Genomic DNA, 24349 nt, shown 5'->3' with positions numbered 1-24349 from the left:
TTTCTTTTATGCATAGGATGCTGTGTTTATGTAATTCTACAATACTTGCAGTGTAATACTAGAGGAAGGTAGTAGAGTAATATGGCCTCTTTCCAGTCATGCTAGGCAAAACTGTCCACTAATCAACATCATTGGCAACATTAGTGGCCAATAAAGCCACTGGAATCTTAAAATTATTTTTCTTTGAGATTTCTTATTATAAGCTATATAGGATATATAAAGGACTCAAATTTGCATGGTAGTCTTTCTTTTTCATGTTAAAAAGAAATCAAGCCTATACAATTTTCTAGTAGATTAGTCTGGTACCTCAGCAATGGAGCAAGTGATTTCCTTCTATCACTAAGCACAGTGTACGTAGTGAAGAGAAATAACATTTATTTGCCCCCTACTGAGTGTCAACAACCAATATGAACATTATCTAATTTAATCCTGTGTGGTAGGTATTACTAATCTTATGAAAACTCAGGATGGCTAATACTGTCAATACAACCCACAAAAGTACCAGTCACCAATTAGGTGACATTAATAGGAAAATATCTCAAAGCTTACACTGTATTTCTGCTGAGTCAGTAACCCTCATAGTAACCAATCAATATTCAGAAACCAAAACATGGCTAGGTTTCATGTTTTGTTAAGGTTGTTTAAAAGCCATCATGGGTTCTTATTCCGGTTTCTTCCTTCCAACCTATTTCTGTTGTCTTTTGGTTTTCATAGTGAAATTCTTAAGTTTATATACTAAAAGGGTAACTTCTAATAGACTTTGTCCCTGGCCAACATTCCTTGAGAAACATTATGGCTGGCTTAATGAAGGTCTTGTTAAAAAAAAAAGTTTAGAAGAAAACCAGTTAGAATGTACTATTATTAAATATGTAACTATAGGACCCAGAAGCTATTGCTTTTAAAATAAATCAGACACAGGGGCGCCTGGGTGGCTCAGTCAGTTGAGCGTCCGACTTCGGCTCAGGTCATGATCTCGCAGTGTGTGAGTTCGAGCCCCATGTCGGGCTCTGTGCTGACAGCTCAGAGCCTGGAGCCTACTTCAGATTCTGTCTCCCCCTCTCTGCCCTTCTCTGCTCATGCTCTGTCTCTCTCTGTCTCAAAGATAAATAAAAACATTTTAAAAAAATAAAAAAAAAAAAGAGTGTTTATGTGTGAGAGAAGTAAGGGGCTTTTGGTTTTCATTTAATGTCATTTCACTAATTTTCTGACAAGTATCTATTACTTTTATATGAAATATGATTTAACTGGTAGCAGGATAGAGTTTTTGCACCTGCCCTTCTTTATGCTTTCATGCAATTAAAAAAAAAAAAAAAGCCAAAACCTTTTATTTTTTTGAAAAAGCTGTTGCTGGCCATCCTTCTCTGTTGTTTAGAAAACATTACCAGGGTCATGATCTGCAGAGGCCAATTCTCTCCTAAAGTTTATTTTATTCAGATTGTATCTTTCCTGGAAAGTTTTTGAATCCAGCTTTATTGGTTTAAAATGTAAGGTCTTTTGCCCTGTAATTCCACCCATGTGTCATTTCCTCAAGTTCTAGTAAAATGCTCTGAAAGGCCTGAGCCTTTCACAAATTATCACACACTTCTTAAGGGCACAATTTCCTGGGCCTGGACTGTTCATTAAAAGGAGACAAAAAAGTGCTTTATTCTCTTAGGGTGACAGAGGTGAATAGCATAAAGAAATGGCATACAGAGGTGATGATCAGCTTCAAATTGTGACTATTCAAACACAAAGCCATGCTTCAAAAGTACAGAAGCACTTTTGCTTGTGAGAAGTGAGAAATTGGTGAGAAATTATTGCTATAACTAATCTACCAGATCTCTCCAAAGCCTTATGACCACTTCATTTGTTTACGTGACCCCTGATTTTAAGGAGCTGTTGAGGTTAATTTACGGAATCAATAGGCCAGTTTATCCAAAATGGATGACAAAATAGAGGTGAACACATTATTGAATTAATTTAATTTTAGGTCTTTCAGTTCTATCATGTGTTCTAGCTCTTACAACTTTTTAAAAAAAATTTTTTTTTAATGTTTATTTATTTTTGAGACAGAGAGAGAAAGAGCATGAACGGGGGAGGGGCAGAGAGAGAGGGAGACACAGAATCGGAAGCAGGCTCCAGGCTCTGAGCCATCAGCCCAGAGCCCGACGCGGGGCTCGAACTCATGGACCGCAAGATCGTGACCTGAGCCGAAGTCGGACGCTTAACTGACTGAGCCACCCAGGCACCCCTAGCTCTTACAACTTTTATACATTCTTTCTTCATATGACATTTAAAAAAATGCATTACATTTTGTCTTCATGCTCAATTAATTTACTTATTACAAAAAAAATTTTTTTTAATGTTTATTTTTGAGAGGCAGAGCACAAGTGGGAGAAAGAGAGAGGGACACATAATCCAAAGCAAGCTCTGAGCTGTCAGCAGAGCTGGACATGGGGCTTGAGCTCACAAACCGTGAGATCATGACTTGAGCCAAAGTCAGATGCTTAACTGACAGAGCCACCCAGGTGCCCCTTTACTTACTTACCTTTGAAGTAAGCTCCATGCCTAGTGTGGAGCCCAACGCAGGGCTTAAACTCAGGAGCCTGAGATCAAGGCCTGAGCTGAGATCAAGAGTTGGAAGCTTAACCGAGCCATCCAGATGCCCCTTAATTGCACTTTTAAAGACAAACGTGCCTTGTTTGTTTTCTTTTCTGGCTTATGTATCAAATGGAGTGAAGGTAAAGATAAAAGAAGCCAAAAGGGAGGAGCAAGATTATGTTCCTTCCTCCTGGAGACCTGCAGGTCTCCCTCTACTACCCTTTCTCAGCATTTTAACTCAAGGAGCAGCTGGTAAAGAAATATTTGCAGAGTTCCAGATCCAGTGTCATAAGCAGAGTATAGAAGGGTGTGTTTGGAACTGAGAATAATTTAATAACTGGTATACATTCACACTTCTTATATATAAAATAATTCATATGAAATTTTTATGCATCTGATTAATAAGTTATTTTAAAAAAATGTTTATTTATTTATAGACAGACAGAATTCCAAGCAGGCTCCACATTGCCAGTGCAGAGCCCGATGTGGGGCTCAGACTCACAAATCATGGGATCATGACCTGAGCCGAAATCAAAAGTTGGACACTTAACCAACTGAGCCACCACCCAGGAGCCCGTAATTGGTTAACAGTTCTAAAAGCACTTTGCACTTGCTTGCTTTTTTTCTCTTTTCTATATATAAAATACAAGATGATAAAGTTTTATTTAATAGATCCAACTAGGTATTTGAGCACCCATGAAGAACACTAGATTAGGCCCTGAGAGATTTATATTATCTATTATGTACAATGAATTAAGTATAAGAATGGAAAGTGAGGTCTCTGGTCCTTATGAATTTTGGAAAAAAAGACTAATTTTTTTGAACAGCACTGTTTCTAGTAAGAAGCTTAGACTGAGGACATTCCCACTAGCATACATTTCTGTGGCATTTAGCAGTTATGAAATGTAAATTATTCCTTATCTGCTGTAAGGTAATACATCAAGGGAAGATTTATTACCTTTTCATTCCATCACGAAAATGATTGTTCTAATTTCACCCAATGGCATTAAACTGTTAACACTATTTTTGCAACCTGTTTAACACATAATGTTAAAATCAAATTATCTACAGTGCATGAACTAACCTTTAAGATTTAAAATATGTAAGTGTTTAATAGTCTAATGTAGGGATGTTTAAAAATATATTCTACAGTAGACTGATTCATTATCACAAGATGGATTTTCCTATCCTGTTTATGAGAAGAGAATTATGCTTTATTTTGTAACATTTTCCATCTTTACTGCTTTTCTCTGGTTAAAAAAGAAATCACAGTACTAAACTGGGACACATGCAAGTTTGTTTTCTGAACAGAAATGAAATGTTAGCTGGAAATTAGTCTGAGTCGTCTTCATTTGAATATATATTTTATTTAGAATGCAGCACTAACAGCATGATGATAAACTGTCACAAATTTATACCAAGAAGCACACAATCTTTCAAATGTGTTGTTTTTTCGCAAGTAATTTAAGTATAGCATTGTTGTTATTTGGTTAGGAGAGTCAAAGACGACATTTAGATTCTTCAGCTCTGGAGCTTTTAGTAACATCAAAATGATTGTCTAGTCAGGCAGAAGAGAGAAATTCAAAAGCAGTTTCTTTTTCTTCTGCCAGTTCCTTTGCAGTTAGATCCATCTTCTCACGAGAGAAATCATTAATAGTGAGACCTTCAACAACCTTCCAGGTCTTATTCTGTTTGAAAATAATTGCAAATAAAAGATTTACAATTAAATGAGAACTGATCTTCCAGCAAGCAACAACTCAGATTGAACTTTACGCTACAGGAGTATCTGTTTTTAAAGTCTGATTCTAAAGAAGCAAATCAAAATCCAGATCTTAACTAACATATAATTCTGGTAAAAATTCAACACTTGGATTTAAAACTCATTGAATCTAGAAAAAAAATCTTTAAATGAGGATTTAATTAGCAAACGTTAAAAAAAAAAAAACTAATGACTTTCATATGGTCATAATAAAAATAAGATACTATTGGTAGGTATCCAATATTAGAGGCATAATAACAAAGTACGTCTAGTGACAAGAGGTGAATCTTGCTTTCCAGATTAATTTCAATCTTTTAGTACCCTGAAGTTGTGCTTCATACAATTTTAAAGTTGAGAAAAATGTCTAACTTAGTAAAAGAACAACTTTCTAGACTAACATACCAATATTAATAAAAATATGTAACTACTCTCCCAGAAGGGAACAGAGGGAAATAACCCTAAAATACCATACCTTGATTGTAACAGGGAATGAGTACAGCAGATCATCAGGAATACCATAGGGGTTGCCATCAGAGATAATGCCCATGGACACAAATTCTCCCTAAAAACAATAATCAACGTTGTATATTCTCATGGTGCTCAGGAATTAGTTCACACAAGCAAATGAACATGAATTAACAAAACTAAACCAGGTAATGCTTTCTTACTATGTGCCTGACTTCAATACTGTATAAGGAAGCATCACCAGGCACTTCCATGACAGGTTAACTTCCATGTGTTATTATCTCATTCCACTCCTCCAATCCTTGTGAGAAGCAGGCCAGAGAAACCGAATTCTCATTTTATAAATGAGGAAGCTATGGCCTTAATATAGGTTTTAGGAAAAAAGTCACAGTCGCCAGGTGTGCTAGGTGTTTTCCATATATCATCTCATCTAACCCTTAACAACCCTGTGAGAAATGCCATGTAAAAGATAATCAAATGGTTCACAAAGTTTAAGTAACTTTCCCAAGATTTTTCAGCCAGTAGGCAGCTGAGCTGGGATATAAACCTAACCTTCCTGACTGCAAGGTTATGTTCTTTTCATAGCACAACATCAGAGGCCAAAAGTGAAAGAGCGGCCTGTACAGATCACTGGGTCCTCACCTCTGGGGTTCCAAACCAGATGTCTCTGACATGGTCACAGATGGCTTTTGCAGCAGACATTGCGCTGGACAGCTTTCGAGCCTTGATGACAGCAGCACCACGCTGCTGCACAGTCTGGTTGGGGACAGGCAGAGACAGTATTACTTGATCATGAGAGCAGAGTTTTTATCAATTCTGAGCTAATCCTGGGATGAAAGACTGCAATCATAGTTTAATGTCTTCCCCTCCAAAATCATTCAACTACCTGGTGCGAGCCTTACCAACCTATCTGAATTATAAGCACCAGTCTTTCTGAAAAAAGAAAACTACAAATCCACACAGAGTTTACTACATTCCATATAAAGAAATGGATCTCGTTATAAAGATGAACTGGATGACTGGAGGGAACTTTAGTTTTTTCTCATTTTAGCAATCAATCTTGACTGCCACACAACAGATCAGATCTGACTGGATCAAGATTGGCTGTGTATGACCTGCAAAGAAAGTATGTAGTCACCAGAGCAACTGTGAAAGGCCTGCTCTCCTTGAGAACCACTCCACCCCCATCCCTTGGAGAGACACTCAGGTCAGCAATGTGGTGTGTTTCTCAAGAGTTCTTTATGCATGGCTGTTAAGAGATTTTTCTTACTGTGATGAATTCTCCTTTGAGCCAGCTGTCATCTTTCAGAGCATCGTAAACACCAACTTCCTTTCCATGCAGTTTCACCTTGGCATGGCTGACATCTGGATACTGAGTTGAGGAATGGTTTCCCCAGATAATGACATTCTTCACATCATCAGAAGTCACACCAAGTTTAAGAGCAATCTAAGTGAAATAGAAAACAAACACATTACTTAGACAAATGCTTTTTATTTCAAATTGTGCCTGACAAACCTTAAAATAAAAAGCCTCTGAAACTTCAAGAAAACACACAAGTTATATTGATTTGTAAAATAATATAGTGTTAATTATTATTATAATAATTTACTGCTTGGTTACTTCCTAAAGCTCAACTGTATAAACAAAATGTGAACCCAAAAGATTACAAAGTAGACTATTTGAGAGCAAAGAGCACCTCAGTTTGTGCCTGACTTATCAGTATAGTGGGTTTATCAAATATAAAACACCAGCAAGAGATTAATATGGTTTGAATATATAAATGTGACCTTTGCTTTGTTGTTAATACTTACTTAGAGATGTCTCCTCAGCACTTCTGAGCAATCAGGTTAGAATATGGAATTTTCTCCACATTTAGGAGAAATTTTTATTATATATCATAAAAATGAATTAGCTAAATTTCAAATAATCCTATGAAATTTTTGAGTGGGAAGGGATTCAGATTACCAAAAGTATGACTGTCCTCAGTTTATAGAACAGGGAACCAAAGGAAAGACTCTAAATGTCTCTAAAATGATACCAGAACTAACAATTTCTCCTTGTAGGTTCAAAAAGCACTTTAGGGGACATCTCGCTGGCTTGGTTGGGGGAGCATGTGACTCTTGATCTTGGGGTCATGAGTAGGCGGTCCATGCTGAATGTAGAGATTACTTAAAAAAAACCAAAAAACTTAAAAAAAAAAAAGTACTCTAGGATCCTGCATGCCTTATAGTCACATGACTATCAATTATACTATGTAGCCACACAAAGGGTTAGAAAGTTATGTTTGGGGCGCCTGGGTGGCTCAGTCAGTTAAGCATCCAACCTCAGCTCAGATCATGATCTCACAGTTCATGGGTTCAAGCCCCACGTTGGGCTCTGCACTGACAGTGCAGAGCCTGCTTGGGATTCTCTCTCTCCTTCTCTCTCTGCCCCTCCCTGGCTTGCACTTTCTCTCTCTCGAAATAAATAAACTTGAAAAAAAAAAGTTATGTTTTGAAAGATTTAAATAAACAAAATCAGTTCACTTATTTTGTTATTGCCTGATAAGATAATTTGCAAAAAGAAATTATGGTTAGTTACATGTATAATTTGTTCTTAATTAGACAGAATTATGATGGACCAGAAGGGAATGTTTTGGGAAAAAATTTTTGAGAACTGAATGTGTTAGGGTAGCACTGTGGGTGATTTCTCTTTCTTTCATATTACCAGTAGAATGGGAGAGAAAAATAGCTGTGCCAGAGTTCACAGCTTTTGCATACATCAATAAAAGCACTCCATCCAAAGGATATATACTCTGATAATTTAAGAAGATTTAAAAACAATAAGGATAGCCCCAAATTGGAAACAACCCCAAAGTCCTTCAAGAATGGTTAGAAATGGTGGTCCTTCCATATAATGAAATAAATGGGAATAACTGCACAAATAATAAAAAGGAGTAAACTATTGATACAGGCAACAACTTGGATGGGTCTTAAAGGCATTAAACAGTATAAGAAAGTACAGGGATTCTCTGTACTATTTTTGTCACTTCTTAGTCTATATTCCAAAATAAAGAGTAAAAAGCAATAGAACCAACCAACCAACCAACCAACCAACCAACCAACCAAAAAGGACACTAATGGACAAGGCCAATACCTAAAATGCTTGCAATGACTTGATTCATCTTTACCCTAATTTATTCCAGCAAATAAAAATCAAATTATGTTCACTTTCACTATAACCCTTAAAATTGAGACTTGTTTCTTAAATCCTACAATAGTTAGGGACGCGTGGATGGCTCAGTCGGTTGGGTGTCTGATTTTGGCTCAGGTTGTGATCTCTCATGGCTCAGGCTTTGCACTGACAGTGCTGAGCCTGCTTTGGACTGTCTCCCTTCCTCCCTGTCCCTCCCCCACTAGTGCTCTGTGTCTCAAAAATAAACATTAAAAAAATTAAATCCTACAGTAATTGGAGGATTTTTTTTTTTTAATATGAAATTTACTGTCAAATTGGTTTCCATACAACACCCAGTGCTCATCCCAACAGGTACTCACCTCAATGCCCATCACCCACTTTCCCCTCCCTACCACCCCCCATCAACCCTGAGTTTATTCTCAGTTTTTAAGAGTCTCTTATGGTTTGCCTCCCTCCCTTTCTGTAACTTTTTTTCCCCCTTCTCCTCCCCCCACCATGGTCTTCTGTAAAGTTTCTCAGGATCCACATAAGAGTGAAAACATATGGTATCTGTCTTTCTCTGTATGACTTACTCCACTTAGCATAACACTTTCCAGTTCCATCCACATTGCTACAAAAGGCCATGTTTCATTCTTTCTCATTGCCAAGTAGTATTCCATTGTGTATATAAACCACAATCTCTTTATCCATTCATCAGTTGATGGACATTGAGGCTCTTTCTATAGTTTGGCTATTGTTGAAAGTGCTGCTATAAACACTGGGGTACAAGTGCCCCTATGCATCAGTACTCCTGTATCCCTTGGGTAAATTCCTAGCAGTGCTATTGCTGGGTCCTAGGGTAGATCTGTTTTTAATTTTTTGAGGAACTTCCACACTGTCTTCCAGAGTGGCTGTACCAGTTTGCATTCCCATAATTGGATGATTTTTAAAAATTAACTTAAAATTTTGTTTCTGACATTTAAATCACTTCTCATCTAAACCCTGCTTCATCTAGAGTTCTGCAAGTATTAGGACTATTAAAGCACATCAGTCTTCACAAAGTAGTTGGATAGCTTGTTTCTAGAGAATCCAGCTACTGATCTGCTTAGTGGTCAAGGTAGAGTGGTATGAGGTACAATGAGTACCATTTTCTGTGCTAGGACCTTCCTGGACTTGGGAAGAATTGCTCTTACTTGTATTTAGTAGTTATCACAGAGAAAAGGGAAAATTTACCCAGGGCAAGCAACCTAAGATGTCTGTTACCAAGAACTAAGAACCTATACCTTTGCTGGATGCCAGCCTTAACTGCTCCAGGGTACGGTGAAGACAAACTGCTTCCAGGCCTCTCCTCCCTCCAGGAAGCTCCTTCCTTCTTTTGTCCTTTGCCTACTTCTTCTTTTTTTTTTTTTTTTTTTTTTTAAATTTACTGAGTTAATCCATTTCTGTCTGGACAGCAAAGGCCAATACCTTGCAGATGTAGTTTCTAAATTTCATTCGTGTCAGAGCGAGTCTAAATTCACATGTATCCAGGGCTGCACTTCCTTGCTCCATTAGATGCTGTCATGTCTGCCATGTAGACCTGTTAAACAGTTTTGGACTGATTCTCCAGCCCCAGTAAATCTCTTCCCCCTGGTACCAGCTAACTAGTTGTACTGGCAAATTACCCTGTCAGCATACATATGCAGCTCTGGTTTGCAAATACACAGGGGAATTCTGCAGGTGTTAGACAGTCACTAGGTAGCTAGGTCCTGATTTCCAAAGTGAACTACGTTAAGACTAGCAACATTCATGTATGAAATAGTCTTTGCATTTGTTATTTTTCTCACTGGATTAACAACTTCTATGGGAGGAAGAAACTGCTTTTTCAAAAACTTCCTACAAGCTCTCCCTGTGCCAGACTGACATGCTGGAACATGTGCCAAAAGTTAAAGTCTGCTTTAAAAAGTCTGCTTTAAAAAGACTGCTTTTTGTCTCTTTCCTCAATTAGACTTTTGCCCCTACAGGGAAAAGGGCTTCAGGCACTGGGACAAAGTGTCACTTAATAGTACCTCTGTAAGCAGAATTTTCCAGTGCCTGCCTCCACCAAGGCCTCAGTTCAAACAGCAGAAAACCAAGTTTGTCAGGGTCCTTACCTTTTTCCCTGTTGCATGTAGGTAACCATCTTGCAATCCAGAGCCAAGAAATTCAACAATGTTTCGTAGTACCCAAATGTCTCCACTCATTCAAACTAACTCCCGTTCCTTCCACCCACCAGATTCTAGCTAAAAAGTAAGGAAAAAGACAGCTCACAGCCTAAAGCCTCACAGGAAATATTTGCAATTTAAGCTTGTTATCGGATGGCCTTCTAAATTAATTGAATATTCAAGATGTATCTGAGGTATGGCTCTTCTCAACTTGGTTATATCCTTCTTACTACTACTACTACAAATCATTAATAGTAAGAGCAACCCACTTTTATTTAGTTTTACTATGTGACAGGTACCATGATAAGGGCTTAATGTAGATCTTATTTAATCCACATAGCTTCCCTTTTGAGATAGACAGAATTATTATCCCATTTCATACCTTAAATATACTTTCTCAAGGTCACAGAACTAGTAAGAACTAGTAAGAAAGTAAATATACTTTCTCAAGGTCACAGAACTAGTACTGACCCTGCTACGTAAGAACACACCTAGGGGTTTGGACTCAGATGAATCTAGGCGGCAGGATCCCTGACCTCTCTGGGCTTCAGGTTTCTTATCTGTAAAATACAGATAATAACATACCTCATATGGTTATTAGAAGAATTAAATGATAAATTACATGTAGACCATTCCGCTTAGGGTAGAAGCTTAACAAGTATCAATTCTTTTCTTCTTTACTAGGTACTCCAAAGCTGAAAGTTGATCAATTCTCAGTTTAAAGCAATGGTTTTTCAACTTAGACCTCACACCATCTTTTGACGAAAACTTTTCTTGAAACTAAAATTGTTTTTAAAAAAATGTTTATTTATTCATTTTGAGAGAGACAGAGAGAGAATGAACGAGGGTGGGGCAGAGAGAGAGAGAGAGAGAGAGAGAGAGAGAGAGAGAATGAATCCCTAGCAGGTTCTGTGCTGTCAGCACAGACCTGACATGGGACTTGATCTCATGAACCATGAGATCATGACTTGAACTGAAATCAAGAGCTGGACGCTTAACTGAATGAGCCACTCAGATGCCCCAACAAAGTTGCGTTCTTTAGAAGAAACAGCGGGGAGCCTATGTGGCTCAGTCAGTTGAGTGTCCAACTCTTGATTTTGGCTAAGGTCATCATGATCCCAGGGTCATGGGAATGAGCCTTGTATTGAGCTCTGTGCTGAGTGTGGAGCCTGCTCAAGATTTCTCCCTCCCTCTCCCTTTGCCCCTCTCCCCCACTCATGCTCTCTAACATAAAATAATTTCTAAAAATGAAGAAAAAGGACTAAATTCATACACTACTTAACAGTGATGACCTGTTTATGAGGAGGCATGGTCAGAAAAGTGTTAAGGAAAAGGAAAGAGGTTATGTCCAAGAACCCTGAACTTTGTCATGGCGTTTGAAGGGCACCAGGATTGTCTAGACCCAATAAAACCTAGGAGACCAGTACAGATAATTGGCCGTGGCTTCTCATTTTTTTAAAAGGTTACTGTTATTACCCTGGTCACTGACTCCTTGGCACATTTATCTAAGACTCCAAGGGGTAAGGGCACTTGAGAACAATTAAAATTTAGTTGCTAAGAAGTGGCAATTAAGAAGTTTTATGGAAACAATGTAGAATATTAAGAAGACATAAAAATAAAATTAGATATAAAATTAAAAAATCTGAATCTGATTGCTTAGCTATAGGGAAAAAGGAAACAATCACATAAAACACAAAAAACTGAAATCTTTCTTTCTATAATGTTCTATATATCTCACAAAAATCAACTATGCATTGTCATGTTAATTATCTATACTAATGACTGATTTTTTAACTACTACAGTAAGAGAACATTAGGAACAGCATTTTAAATATAGTTAGCAAATTAAATATAGTCAAGAAAATTTTTTTTCAAAAAAATTTTTTAAGTTTATTTATTCTGAAAGAGAGAACAAGAGAGCATTGGAAGGGCAGAGAGAAAGGGAGAGCGAGAGATCACAAGCAGGCTCTGCGCTCTTAGCGCAGAGCTTGATGCGGGGCTCGAGCTCACAAACCGTGAGATCATGACCTAAGCTGAAACCAAGAGTCAGACACTTAGCCGACTGAGCCACCCAGGCACCCCTATAGTTGAGAAAATTAAGTATGAAGCTCAGCCTCCTTAAGAGACTAGATTTAAAGACTCCCTAATAAATGAGAAAAGCTTCCTACTAAACAAAAACAATAAAATAAAAAAGTAAATTTCAGCTACTTTAAAAGTGAGAGAAAAAGGCTTTAAAGTTGAACATTCATAAGATTTTAAAAGGTGTTTTCCTACCTGAGCTTTAGCTCGGTTGTGATCCAAACGAGTCAAGCAACTGAAGTTCTCCTTGGGGATGGAAGGTGCCGACTTGCAGGCAGTCAGGCAGTTGGTATTAGCTGGGTTTCCCACCACAATAACCTAGGAGGCATAGCACCGTTATAGACCACATACTGATTAACTAAACTATCTTAGAATAGGACTGACGAATGTGTAACATGTAGTCTTTGTGTCAAGTTTGTGTGAACAAAATAGGCAAAGTTACCACTGCAGTTTCTACTGTATTTCCACCCCATTGTTAGTGTTTGGTACAATGTGTTTCGTACTCAAAATGTGTCTTTAAGAAAGCTACCAGTATGTACACAAGTTGCTTTCCAGGTGGCAGTGTCCAAGACCTGAGGTCCATGTCTTTCTATTTTGTTTTGTGCCAAAACAGAGACAAATCATTTATCTAATTGCCACACACACACACAAAACCCTAAGTAATCCAAGGCTCTAAGACATCAATTCATTCATAAAATTTTCCTTTTTTTTTTTTCCTTCCTTCCATAAAATTTCCTTCCATAAAAGTAATCCAAGAAAGAAATTCTACTTGAGCAGTTCACTTTAGGACAATGATTTGTCTTTATTAATTGAGAGTATTTTCAATCTTGCCTAATCTTAAGAATTAACTGGGATTTGCTAAATTACAGATTACCAAATCCTACCCATCCATACCTACTGAGAAGGGAGAAGAATCCTTAGAAGAAAGCACTTTAGGCTACTTTTTTTTTTTTTTTTTTAATTTGGGGAGGTACAGGATACACTGCATTATAATACAGTATAGGAAAATATACAGAAAAATCCACCATGGGCTTTTTCATTCAAGTTTTTAAAATCTTGGGGGGCCAGGGTGGCTCAGTCGGTTAAGCGGCCGACTTCGGCTCGGGTCATGATCTCACGGTCCGTGAGTTCGAGCCACGCGTCGGGCTCTGTGCTGACAGCTCGGAGCCTGGAGCCTGTTTCGGATTCTGTGTCTCCCTCTCACTCTGCTCCTCCCCTGTTCATACTCTGTCTCTCTCTGTCTCAAAAATACATAAACGTTAAAAAAAAAATTAAAATCTTTAATAAAATTATATACTTACCAGGAAATAATGCAAACTTACCGAAAAGCTGTAAGAATAGTACAGAGACTACCTCCCACATCCTTTTTACCCAGATTCCCCAACTTGCTCCATCTCTCTCCTCTCTCTCTCTACACACACACACACACACACACACACTATATCCTTAGCCTTTTTTTTTTCTTTTTTTTGGCCCATTTGAGAGCAAGCTGAAGACATGATACCCCAATGCCCCTAAGTACTCCAGTGTCACTGTGTATTTCCCTAAAAAGGACACTTTTGGCTGAGGAGTTAATTACTGTGGAAGCAGTACCACAACTCCAAGCAGCCTGGAGCAGTCCAAACAACGTTGTAATTTTTTGAGACCTATGGATTTCTCCTCAACTTATTTCTACTGTTTTCTATTAATGACTATAGAAGATAAAAGTAAGCTATTTGAAATGAATTCTACAGAAAGCAAAAATTCAGATATATGTATATTATTATAACAGAACATTGTAATTGGCAACTTTAAAAATCTTAAACATTTTCTCTTACCTTTGTTTAAAGTCAGGATAGGGGAAAAAAAAAAGTCAAGACAGGGAAGAATATCAAAATCAATAAAACCTCTCATCAGTAAGCCTTTTAGCTATGACAACTAAGTTCTAGTTAACTGATATTTAATTGGTAAAAGAGGTCTTATTATAATAATAAGGCAAATTTAGAAATAAAGTACCTTGAACACAAAGAGAAAAGGAAGTTACACCAATTCCACTCCTCAAGAGACAAGCATATCAAAATTCCTCTGAATTGAGAAAATCTGAGCATTTTAGAAGACACAACCTCTCATTGCTGAGAATGCAACTTACAGCCATCTCTCTCTACAATCACAAATCCAAATTCTGAACAAATATTTCCACACAGCTAAAAGGCACCAGAAAGTTCTGTGCCTTCTCTAGAAGTCTCTAAATTAATACTGAATTTCCATATCACAGTAATGAGCAAACTATTTTTGAAAACCTCTAAATAAAAATTTCTACATTATAGGGAAAAAAAGTTTTATCAAGCAAAATTCTCTATTTACTGACCACAGCACAGAACTGGGGTGGGGGGGGAGGCAAATAATTTTGCCTCCACTTAAATGCTGAAACAAATTTTAAATGCTGATAATGAAAACCCCCATTAAATACTATATGGTCACCTTAACTGTCTTCTTGGCATATTTCTCCAAGGCTGCACCCTGGCATTTGAAGATTTTCACATTTGCTTTCAGTAAATCTTTCCTCTCCATGCCATCCCTTCTTGGCATGGAGCCCACAAGAATGGCCACATCCAGGTCTTTGAAGGCAACATCTTCTTTATCTGTTGCGATGACATCTGTGAACATGGCAATAAATATGGAGAGCTACTGAAACACCAAAGTCTGAGGTCTTCTTTTTCACACCGCATCTACCCAGTACTTCTTTCCCTTTGTAGCAAATGTTAACATTTATATATCATAATGTTTAAAGTTTTATGGGCCTAAGAAGGGAAAGACAATATAGTCAACAAACAGAACATCAGCAGAAATGTAAATTACATTTATTTTGCTTTTCCTATTTCAGTAATTGTTTCAAATCCAAAAACTCTATAGCTGTTTGTTCTATAATCAAAGATTGTACAAGGTATAATATATAACTTTCAAAGCAACATTTGTTATTCACACTACCACAGCATGAAAGAGAAACTAATTTATCTATTTTTACGTTGTAATTACTTTAAGGTCTAAGATCTGAATCACACATTCAAAATAATGTTTATTGAGGAGTTTTGTGCCAGGAATAACACTATGAATTTTATTTTATTGAATTTAACTTTAATATTTGATACGTGAAGACAAAGAGATTTAAAGAGATTAATCAGCTGCCATCAAAAAGCAGTGAAGCTATAATTCCAGCCTGGGTTGGTCCAGAGGTCAACCACTATTCTACTATGTTAGTCCAATAAACATCCACCACTTGTTTTTTGATTAAAGAACATATATCATCACTCTCCTTTGTTGACAGTATTAAAAAGGCCACGACTAGTGCTACGGACTAAATGTTTTTGTCCCCCACAAAATTCATATGTTGAGACCTAATCCCCAATGTGATGGTATTAAAAGGTGGGGGGTCTTGTGGGAGATGATTAGGTTAGAAGGGTACAGCTGTTATGAATGAGATTAGTGTCCTTATAAAAGAAGCCTCAGAGAGCTCCTTCACCCCTTCCATTTTGCGAGGACACAGGAAGACAGTGGTCTATGAACCAGGAATTGGCTTCTCACCAGAATGTGACCATGCTGGTACCTTAATCTTGGATCTCCTAACCTCCAGAACTCTGAGAATTATTTTTGTTTGTCAGCCACTCAGTCTATGGTATTTTTGTTATAGTAGCCCAGATGGACTAACACAACCAGGATTCAGCATTGTCACTGGTAAATTTTTACGGTGGTCAACTTGTGTCACAGTAAGGGTGCTGTAAAGCCCCCAACAGGTATACAAAGAAACATTACTTAGTCAGGGGGAATCTTCTTCCGTGACATGTATCCTTATTTGCAGAACTTTCCCTCTCTGTTCACAGCTGATCGGGGACAAGCTATTAACTAGACCCATTAGAGCAGAGGAACTCAGCAGAGAAAGGACTAAAAATGCAACAATGCAATAAAGTTGATTTGGAAAAAGAGGGTGAGTTGTGTGTCAACTATACTTCAATTTAAAAAAAGAAAAGGAAAAGAAAAGAAAAGAAAAGAAAAGAAAAAAGGGTGAAGAAAGGGAGCCAGAAGAATAGCTTGCACTCTCTTATACAATTTGCACCCACATGATTTAGGCAGCAGAGTACTCCTTCTAGTAAATGTCTATTGAACAGACATGAATTCTGAGCATGGTTTCTCTTGAGTGTGCATATATTTTGTTCTGTGTGAACTTATAGGAGAATATTAATTAATCCTTACTAAAAGAAAAAGATCATAAAGAAAGTATACGTAAAGAAAAATATTCAAATTAGTTTACAACTTGATCTAACATTTTAATGAAACGTTCGTGAAATTTGATGAAAAGACTTCTGTCTTACATTTGTGCAATAGTTCAATGATTCTCAAAGGCTCTTAGCAGAACTCTCATGGGCTTTCAAACTATGCAGCATACGATTAGGACAATTTATGCTATATCTCAATCTGATAACGGCTGTGGGTTGAGACTCTACGTGAGGGACTAACCAATTTCCAGCCTCATGGCAATATGGCTTTGGAGGACATCACTTAGAGTTCAAAAGTTCTCCATTAAAGGCACTATTACTTGTTAAATAGATTTTAAATAACAACATAATGTAGACAATCTCAGGTGTATAACTCTTGTGTGATATTATGCTTAGTTAGATAAATCATATATAAGCACCTTGGAAAAAAGGCATAGTTTTTAACCGCCCCGGGTTATTTCTTGCTTTTACCCTTATTTATTCTTGATATACATCTTACCAAGTAGTTGTAGCTCAAAATACAAAAACACTTTTATATAAAAAAATTTTTTTTAATCTTTATTTATTTTTGAGAGAGAGAGAGAGAGAGAGAGAAAGAGAGAGAGAGAGAGAGACAGATAGACAGGGCGTGAACAGGGGAGGGGCAGAATGAGAGGGAAACACAGAATCTGAAGTAGGCTCCAGACTCTGAGCTGTCAGTACAGAGCCCGACGCGGGGCTCAAACTCACAAGCCGCGAGATCATGACCTGAGCCGAAGTCGGACGCTCAACTGACTGAGCCACCCAGGCGCCCCCAAAAACACTTTTGTGAAATAGTTTCTAATTGAGAGGCTGGTTAAAAATCTCTTTTTTGAATGACATAGAATACTATAATATCCTTTTCTCCTCCACCCCAACTCACCTTTCAGGAGGGGAAGGGCACAGTCTTGCAGTTCCATTAGAACACCATCTAGGACACCCATCATGGGAGTGATATCCAACAGCACAAGAATTATAGGCTGCCAAATAAATAGCCAACGACAGCATCTGTCAGTGTAGCTTATGTCACTCAGTCACAAAAAAGTCCTCCTGCAGAGTTTTTGCTTATTTGGTGTATGTATGTGTATAATTCCCATTATTAGTTATAATTATTTTAGGAGGTCAGGTTATCATCCCACTTTCAGAAAAAGGAATGCTAGAAAACCAGCAACAGTGTGCTAATAGACAAAGTAAAAGGAATCACCACTATTGAATTTTAAAGGAGTATACAGGGAAGAAATACCAAATTGAAGTGACATGCCACAGCTCACTCGTATGGTTCATAGCTGTATATCTGATTTTAGTTCATGAAAAGCTAAGTATAGTGTCTGGCATGAAGGAAGAACTTGATATCCATGGGTGAAGAGAAATAATAGATGAATACTTTAGAAACGGACTTTCATGTAACCAGACCTGCTGGAATAGGGAGTGCCTGCTTTAAACTGGAACACAGATTTGCCTGTCCAACTATTTTGTGTCTAAAGACCACTGGCGAACAAGGAAGTCCTAATTCAGTAGCTTTCTCTCCCACATGACTCTACTAGTTACTGTTACTAGTAAAAACCTTCCACTGACTGACTAATACCTGCTGGCTGTACCAAGTCAACAAAATACAGCATGTGGAATAGTTCTGATCTACAAAGCATTTTCAATGCCTGGAAGAGCACATATTAATAAGATACCACTTACATTTATAGCAGTGTGCCTACTACATTTATTGGGATAACCCATTCCTTCATCATTTAAACATTTCTTTGAAACTAAATACAGGGTTTATTGACAATGTTCTAATTTTGATTTGAGGTATATAGAAGACCTACCTGGTCTTTACCAAAGACAGATCCATTTCCAATACTGTACAGCAGTGAATATGCAATTTGACCAGCTGCTCCAGTCACAAGAACTCTGATTGGTTCAGACTGTAATAAAAGAGACTCATTAATTAACATCTTATTTTCAAACGCTGTTGTATCCTAAAGATGTTCAGGATGTTCTCTGTAACAAGACAACCACATACTTTAAAATACTGTAAAATTAAAAAATTTTTTTAACATTTACTCATTTTTGAAATGCACAGAGAGACAGAGTGCGAATGGGGGAGGGGCAGAGAGAGAGGGAGACACAGAATCTGAAGCAGGCTCCAGGCTCCAAGCTGTCAGCACAGAGCCTGACGCGGGGCTGGAATTCATGACCGCAAGACCGTGACCTGAGCCGAAGTCGGCCGCCCAACCGACTGAGCCTCCCAGGCGCCCCAAAAGTTACTGTGAAATTTTAAAGTTTCTTACCATTTGGCTTAGTAGAGGACTAACTTATTTCAGACTTGTCCAGTAAATATAGCATGCCCAAATCTGGAACATGTGCCCGTCCTTTGGCTGCGTTATTTCTGTGGTGTTATTTACCTCTGTAAACCTGGATTTACTTACAAAATCGTACCTATCTTTTTAAGGCTATTTTGCCACTGAAATAGGCCTAAGGATGTTGAGGTGCCTTATATGGTGATATAAACTCTCGTTTATATCACTAGATATAAACGTCACTAGAGCATTATGCAGATCTCCCCACTCCCACCTGCTCAATAGAACCCTCACACCAGGAAGAGGAGTAATAGTGGCTAAAGTTTTCTATTTACAATGAATCAGAAAATGTTAATGAAACTATTAATCATGAGAGGAAAATTAAGCCTTTATTTTTTATGTAAGGAGAAAGAAAAACAAGAAAATGGTATCTTGATTATAATAAATTTTAGTATTAAATAACAACAAAATAATACAGTGACAGTTGACAACCCGATTCCAAGGGAAAATTAATTTTAAAAGAGAAGTACAGAGAGCATAATAGTTATAACAGAAGTTGCCTTATAGACCTTAACAGATCCTGAACAAAACACAGACATATGGACAAAAATAATAACTAATATTCAAAATGATGACCCAGAGTCACACACACACACACACACACACACACACACACAAAAAAAGGAAGCTCAGAGAATTAAAAAGATAGAAATATTTCTTTTAAAAAGAGTTAAACAAAAATGTTTGGAACTTAGTGGATACATTTACTTAGATGGAAACATTTAATCAAGGTGAACTGTTCCTTTCCTTGACAATGCTGGGTAAATGGACTTACGCTGTGTCACCTATATTGTTACCGGCAGGAGAGAAGTGGCCCACTGAAACGAATGCTGAAAGAAGCCTGTGATTTCTTTATATTTAGAATTCTCTCTTCCAGGGTGAGTCATGTCTTTGGGATAGAAGGAGACTATGTCCGATGACCTTCCAGCCCTAACCTCTGAAGGTCAGCAGCACTTAACAATTTGGTACCCATAGAAATCAAAGGAAAAAATTCTCAAAGTATCAACTGTTGTAGAGAAACAAGTCTGTACATAGCAGACAATGTATGCTTTCTTCCCAAAGATGTGACCAGAGTATGAGTGGAAAAAAGGAGAAAACTATGGAGAGTAACTATGAAGGTTATTCCTTGACCTTCTAGGTCTCTTCCCCATCCTCTTCACCAACTTTTCCCCTAGGCCTTCCCTACGCCTAAAAAGACAAAATACGGTAATTCCCCAAATAAACCAATTTTATTACAATACATACTTCTGTTTCCAAAGAGACTTTAGGTTTATAAAGAATACTAAAACTAATTGTATACGGTTATTTTTTATCATATGGCCTTTACATGTTAATTGTCATTTTCTCCTCTTCCCTTGAAGTAGAGTGGGTGAGGAAAGGGGAATAGAGGAAGAAATTATTCCCCCTTTCTCTTTAGAATGCAATCTTTTTTTTTTTTTTTTTTTAATTTTTTAACATTTATTTATTTTTGAGAGACAGAGAGCCAGAGCATGAGCAGGGGAGGGGGAGGGAGAGGGAGATTCAGAATCCGAAGCAGGCTCCAGGCTCTGAGCTGTTTGTCAGCACAGAGCCCGACGTGGGGCTTGAACTCATCATGACCTGCGAGACCATGACCTAAGCTGAAGTCGAAGGTCAACTGACTGAGCCACCCAGACGCCCCTCTTCTTTTTTTTTTTTAAATGTTTATTATTTTTGACAGAGAAAGAGAGAGAGAGAGAGTGGGGGAGGGGCAGAGAGGGAGACACAGAATCTGAAGCAGGCTCCAAGCTGTCAGCACAAGAGCCTGACGTGGGGCTTGAACTCACAAACTGAGATCATGACCTGAGTGGAAGTCAGAAGGCACCCAGGTGTGCAATCTACTTAAGGCCAGGGGCTTTGTTTTTATTTTATTTTATTCTATTTTATTTACTTTGTATTCCAACTGCCTACAACAATGCCTGGCATGTAGCTGGAGCTCAAATACTTGCTGAAGGAATAGCTGGGTCTTGTAAAATGACTACTGAAAACCCGGAAATGTAAAAGAATTGTTTGGAAGCAAACCTAACATGCTTTAAAAATTTGTTTAAGATATTTTATTCGTATATACTCGCATTGAGAAGGTTGGAAACTTACTGACCACAATAAAGCCAGCTATAGTTGGCAAAATTATGTCACTAGTTCTAATGACAGGGTCTTATAAATCAACTGATAAACTGTTATCTCACTTCATTCATTAAACAATACACTAATGAATCTTTATTATGTACTTGGTACTACTTTAGGCCAGAGAATTCATTATTGAACCTTGTGCAGGAAACAAGAGGATAACCCAGTTTTCTAAAACAAGGGCTAGAAAGGTGGCAGCGTGTAATACAGAGATAGCCTCTAGACCCAGAGGTTCTGGTTTTAAATCCTGACTTTACTACTCATTCGCTGTATGTTTTCGGCAAGTTACTTAACCTCTCCGTATTCAGTTTCCGCACAGTAAAATGTAGATAATGACAGCACTACCTAACAAATAAGGTGGTTATAAAGGATTGAGGGAATTAACAGAAAAGCATTAAGAACAGTATGTAGCAAATACTGTAATTATAGGTCTCTGTCACCATAAAATTTTCCTCTAAGGACTATTATACCCTGTGGTTTTCTACTTACATGTCTGTTACTCTCTACTGGACTGTGAACCACCACCCCCTTGCAGTGAGAGAGGTCCACCTTTGACTCAAATTTGCACGCCCAGATAGTGTCCAACAAATATTTGTTGAATGAATGAAAGTGCAGGGTTAAGAAACATATAAACACATGCTACTTCAGTGTAAAGCAAGCCAGGATAAGAAACGAAGGGGAAAGTGAGTATCACTATCTGTAAAGCTCACAGGTAGATGGTTAGAACACAGTAATGTAGTCAATCTTAGGCATTAATTTTAGCTGCTAAAAAAGTGTTCCCAGGACCACAGTCCTTAGGGAAGGGGTTGTGGCCAACTAGTGAACAACTACTAATTCCATCTCAGCAGTTTCCTTCTATGTCCATGAGCAAATTATTTTCACAGATAGGTAATTCTGTCTTGTTAAGAGGATAGGAAGCCTAGTCAAGTGTCTGAATGTTTGATTATGAAATGGGAAAGGATGTGTGTATTTGGTTCTTTTTGCTCTTTGCAACACTGCATTTGAAAAGCAGGAGGGTGGGAGATTCCTGCTGACTTTCCACAACGTTACAGTGTGAAGACAGGTTACTATTCTTTGCTTAGACATCTGGGCAGTCAGCCAAGATCCAAAGAAGGAATGTCTTTGCTCTTGGCAGGGCTCTAATGACCTTCCTGCAGATTCAGACGCTTGTGCATGTCTCAGTTGTCAAGCTTGAATAGAAGTGCTCCTTCTGTTATTCTACAGAAAAACCCATGTATTCGTTTTTTTCTTTCTAATTTACATCTATTTCTGTAATATAAAAGACAAACTATCATTTAGATTCCTTCATACAGTTAATTCTTGCTGTCACTCCCAATTCCCGCTTTAAAAAAAAAAATTGCTTTGAACAGCTTGCAAAAGATGGCCCCTTTTAAACTCAATGATTGTTCACATCCTCTCCTGAGGAGGAAAGAAGACGGAGTCATGTGAGACTGCTGTCAGTTTCAGGAAACGACAGGAGTATTCTTTCTTATGGACATCTCTGTGTTCTCTGGTGCCCGGGTGACCTTCTGGGGGTGAGGCCTGGTTTTATCTACTGCGTAGCAAAACAACCTAAGAATGGGGGCCCAGGATTCTCTCTGTGACTTTGGGAAAATCATTTAACCTCATCAGGCTACTTTTATTTTATTTATTTATTTTGAGAGAGAGACCGGGACGAGGGGCGGGATAAGGAGGTTGGTGGTGGTGGTGGTGGAGCGAGAATCCTAAATAGGCTCTGCCACTGTTAGCGTGCAATCACCAGGCTACCTTTTAAAATTAGATTAAATAATCTCCAAATTCCCTTCCAATCTTAGAATTCCAATATTCTGAATTGCAGGGAATAAAGCTATCAGGTAATGTAAATGCTGATAAAATACTTCAGTTTGTATCTGCAGTATGAACTTGTATCTGCCTCCAGAACCTCAGCTACTGAAAATAAATTTTCAAAATAACTTGGTAATTGTACGGCACAATATGGTAAGGTGAAAAAAGCTGTAAGACCCTTGGGAGCAAACCGGTGTATGACCTTGAGCAAATAATTCTTTGGGTTTCATTTAACACAATTTTAAGATTTGAAGTAGGGCAGATTTATCAAGATGATCTTTAAAAGGTCCTATCCAGTTCTAAAATTATAAAGTCTCAGGTTCTCTAAGTACCCTGCATTCTTGATAAGATTATTAGGTCAGAGCCCAAACCATCGTTTAAATGACTAATTATAAGTAAGAAACCGAGATTTAAGAGTTAGTAGCTACTAAGAATTAGTAGCTGTCACCACTGGCCCCTTATAAAGGTAGAGGAGGTAGTAATCCCCTTACCTTGAAAATATGGCTTACCGGGTTCAGGAAAAATTCCAATTCATTTAAATACAGCGGAAATAATGGAGGAAAAACAACTTCAACTATAAATACAAGTACTGAAGAAATTTCTGTCTGATGTCAAATGTCACCTTCAAACAGCATGCAGATTATTTCTACGTCAGAGTTGCCCCACCTCCCCCTCCCCCCCTTGCAGCAGAGACAAAATATGGTGATCTAGGTACCCAGACCTTCACAAGATGGTTACATTGTGTAATATTAAAAATAGTGGCTCTAGAATTCATAACACACAGATCAGTGCTAGTGATGCCGCCACTGCACCACTTCCTGGTTTTACAAAAGATCAATGGACAGGTTTTAAATAACATTTTGTGAAATTAGATATGGCGGAAACACATCTCTTGAAAACGTCGATTGTAATCTGGAGCACCTGGTAAGCACTATCTTTAACCAAGGGCTCTCTGCTTTCAAGGGCTTTGTGAGAAAACCCTTTAAAAAACGCTGTGGGCTCAAGGAAGAAAAAGAGGTTAAGATCCAACACCCCTCCTCCCATATCATCCTTATCAAACCCTATAATTGTGCTTTGGAGAAAACCCGCAGCTTCGTATTTTGCATCCCCGCCATGCAGCAGGACTGAGATCGCGCCTCTCCAGTGATGAACTTCTCTGGAGTCCTTGTAAGAGCCCCTAGGTGGAAATCAACCCCGTCCCAATTACTGGGTCACTGCGAAAGCCCCCAAAAGAGGATTCGAGGCTTTACTAAAGCCCTCCAAGGACAGTGCTTTGCACAGCCGTCCCCTCCCTACCTCCCCCAACAAGTCCTTCAAGTGCAAGAAACCCCACACAAGGGCGCGAAGGTCGAAGGTAAGCAGGATGCACGGGCCCACACTCACCATGATTAGGAACTGCGCGAACAATTTCAGCACCTGCAAAACGAGCCTCCGCGAATCCGGTCACCTTTACCGCAGAACGGACTTACGGAGGGCGAGCGATGTGAGAAAGAAAGAGCTCCCAACCGCAGCGCCCTCTGGGAACTGTAGTTTATGCT

General features: G+C 38.2%; 1 protein-coding gene across 1 annotated transcript; it reads right to left on the bottom strand.

Moving 5' to 3' along the window:
* Positions 1-3927: 3927 nt before the first annotated feature.
* MDH1 (malate dehydrogenase 1) lies at positions 3928-24303 on the bottom strand. Its single transcript, XM_049650309.1, has 9 exons — positions 24195-24303; positions 18309-18407; positions 17372-17468; positions 14681-14856; positions 12416-12538; positions 6075-6251; positions 5447-5560; positions 4812-4901; positions 3928-4268 (listed from the first exon to the last, which is right to left on the bottom strand). Exons 1-9 carry the CDS (start codon positions 24195-24197, stop codon positions 4143-4145), a joined length of 1005 nt encoding a protein of 334 aa, XP_049506266.1. The 5' UTR covers positions 24198-24303; the 3' UTR covers positions 3928-4142.
* Between the last annotated feature and the right edge of the window lie 46 nt (positions 24304-24349).

The sequence above is a fragment of the Panthera uncia genome (assembly GCF_023721935.1).
Source record: "Panthera uncia isolate 11264 chromosome A3 unlocalized genomic scaffold, Puncia_PCG_1.0 HiC_scaffold_11, whole genome shotgun sequence".
Lineage (NCBI taxonomy): Eukaryota > Metazoa > Chordata > Mammalia > Carnivora > Felidae > Panthera > Panthera uncia.
This window is presented reverse-complemented; position numbering and strand designations above follow the sequence as displayed.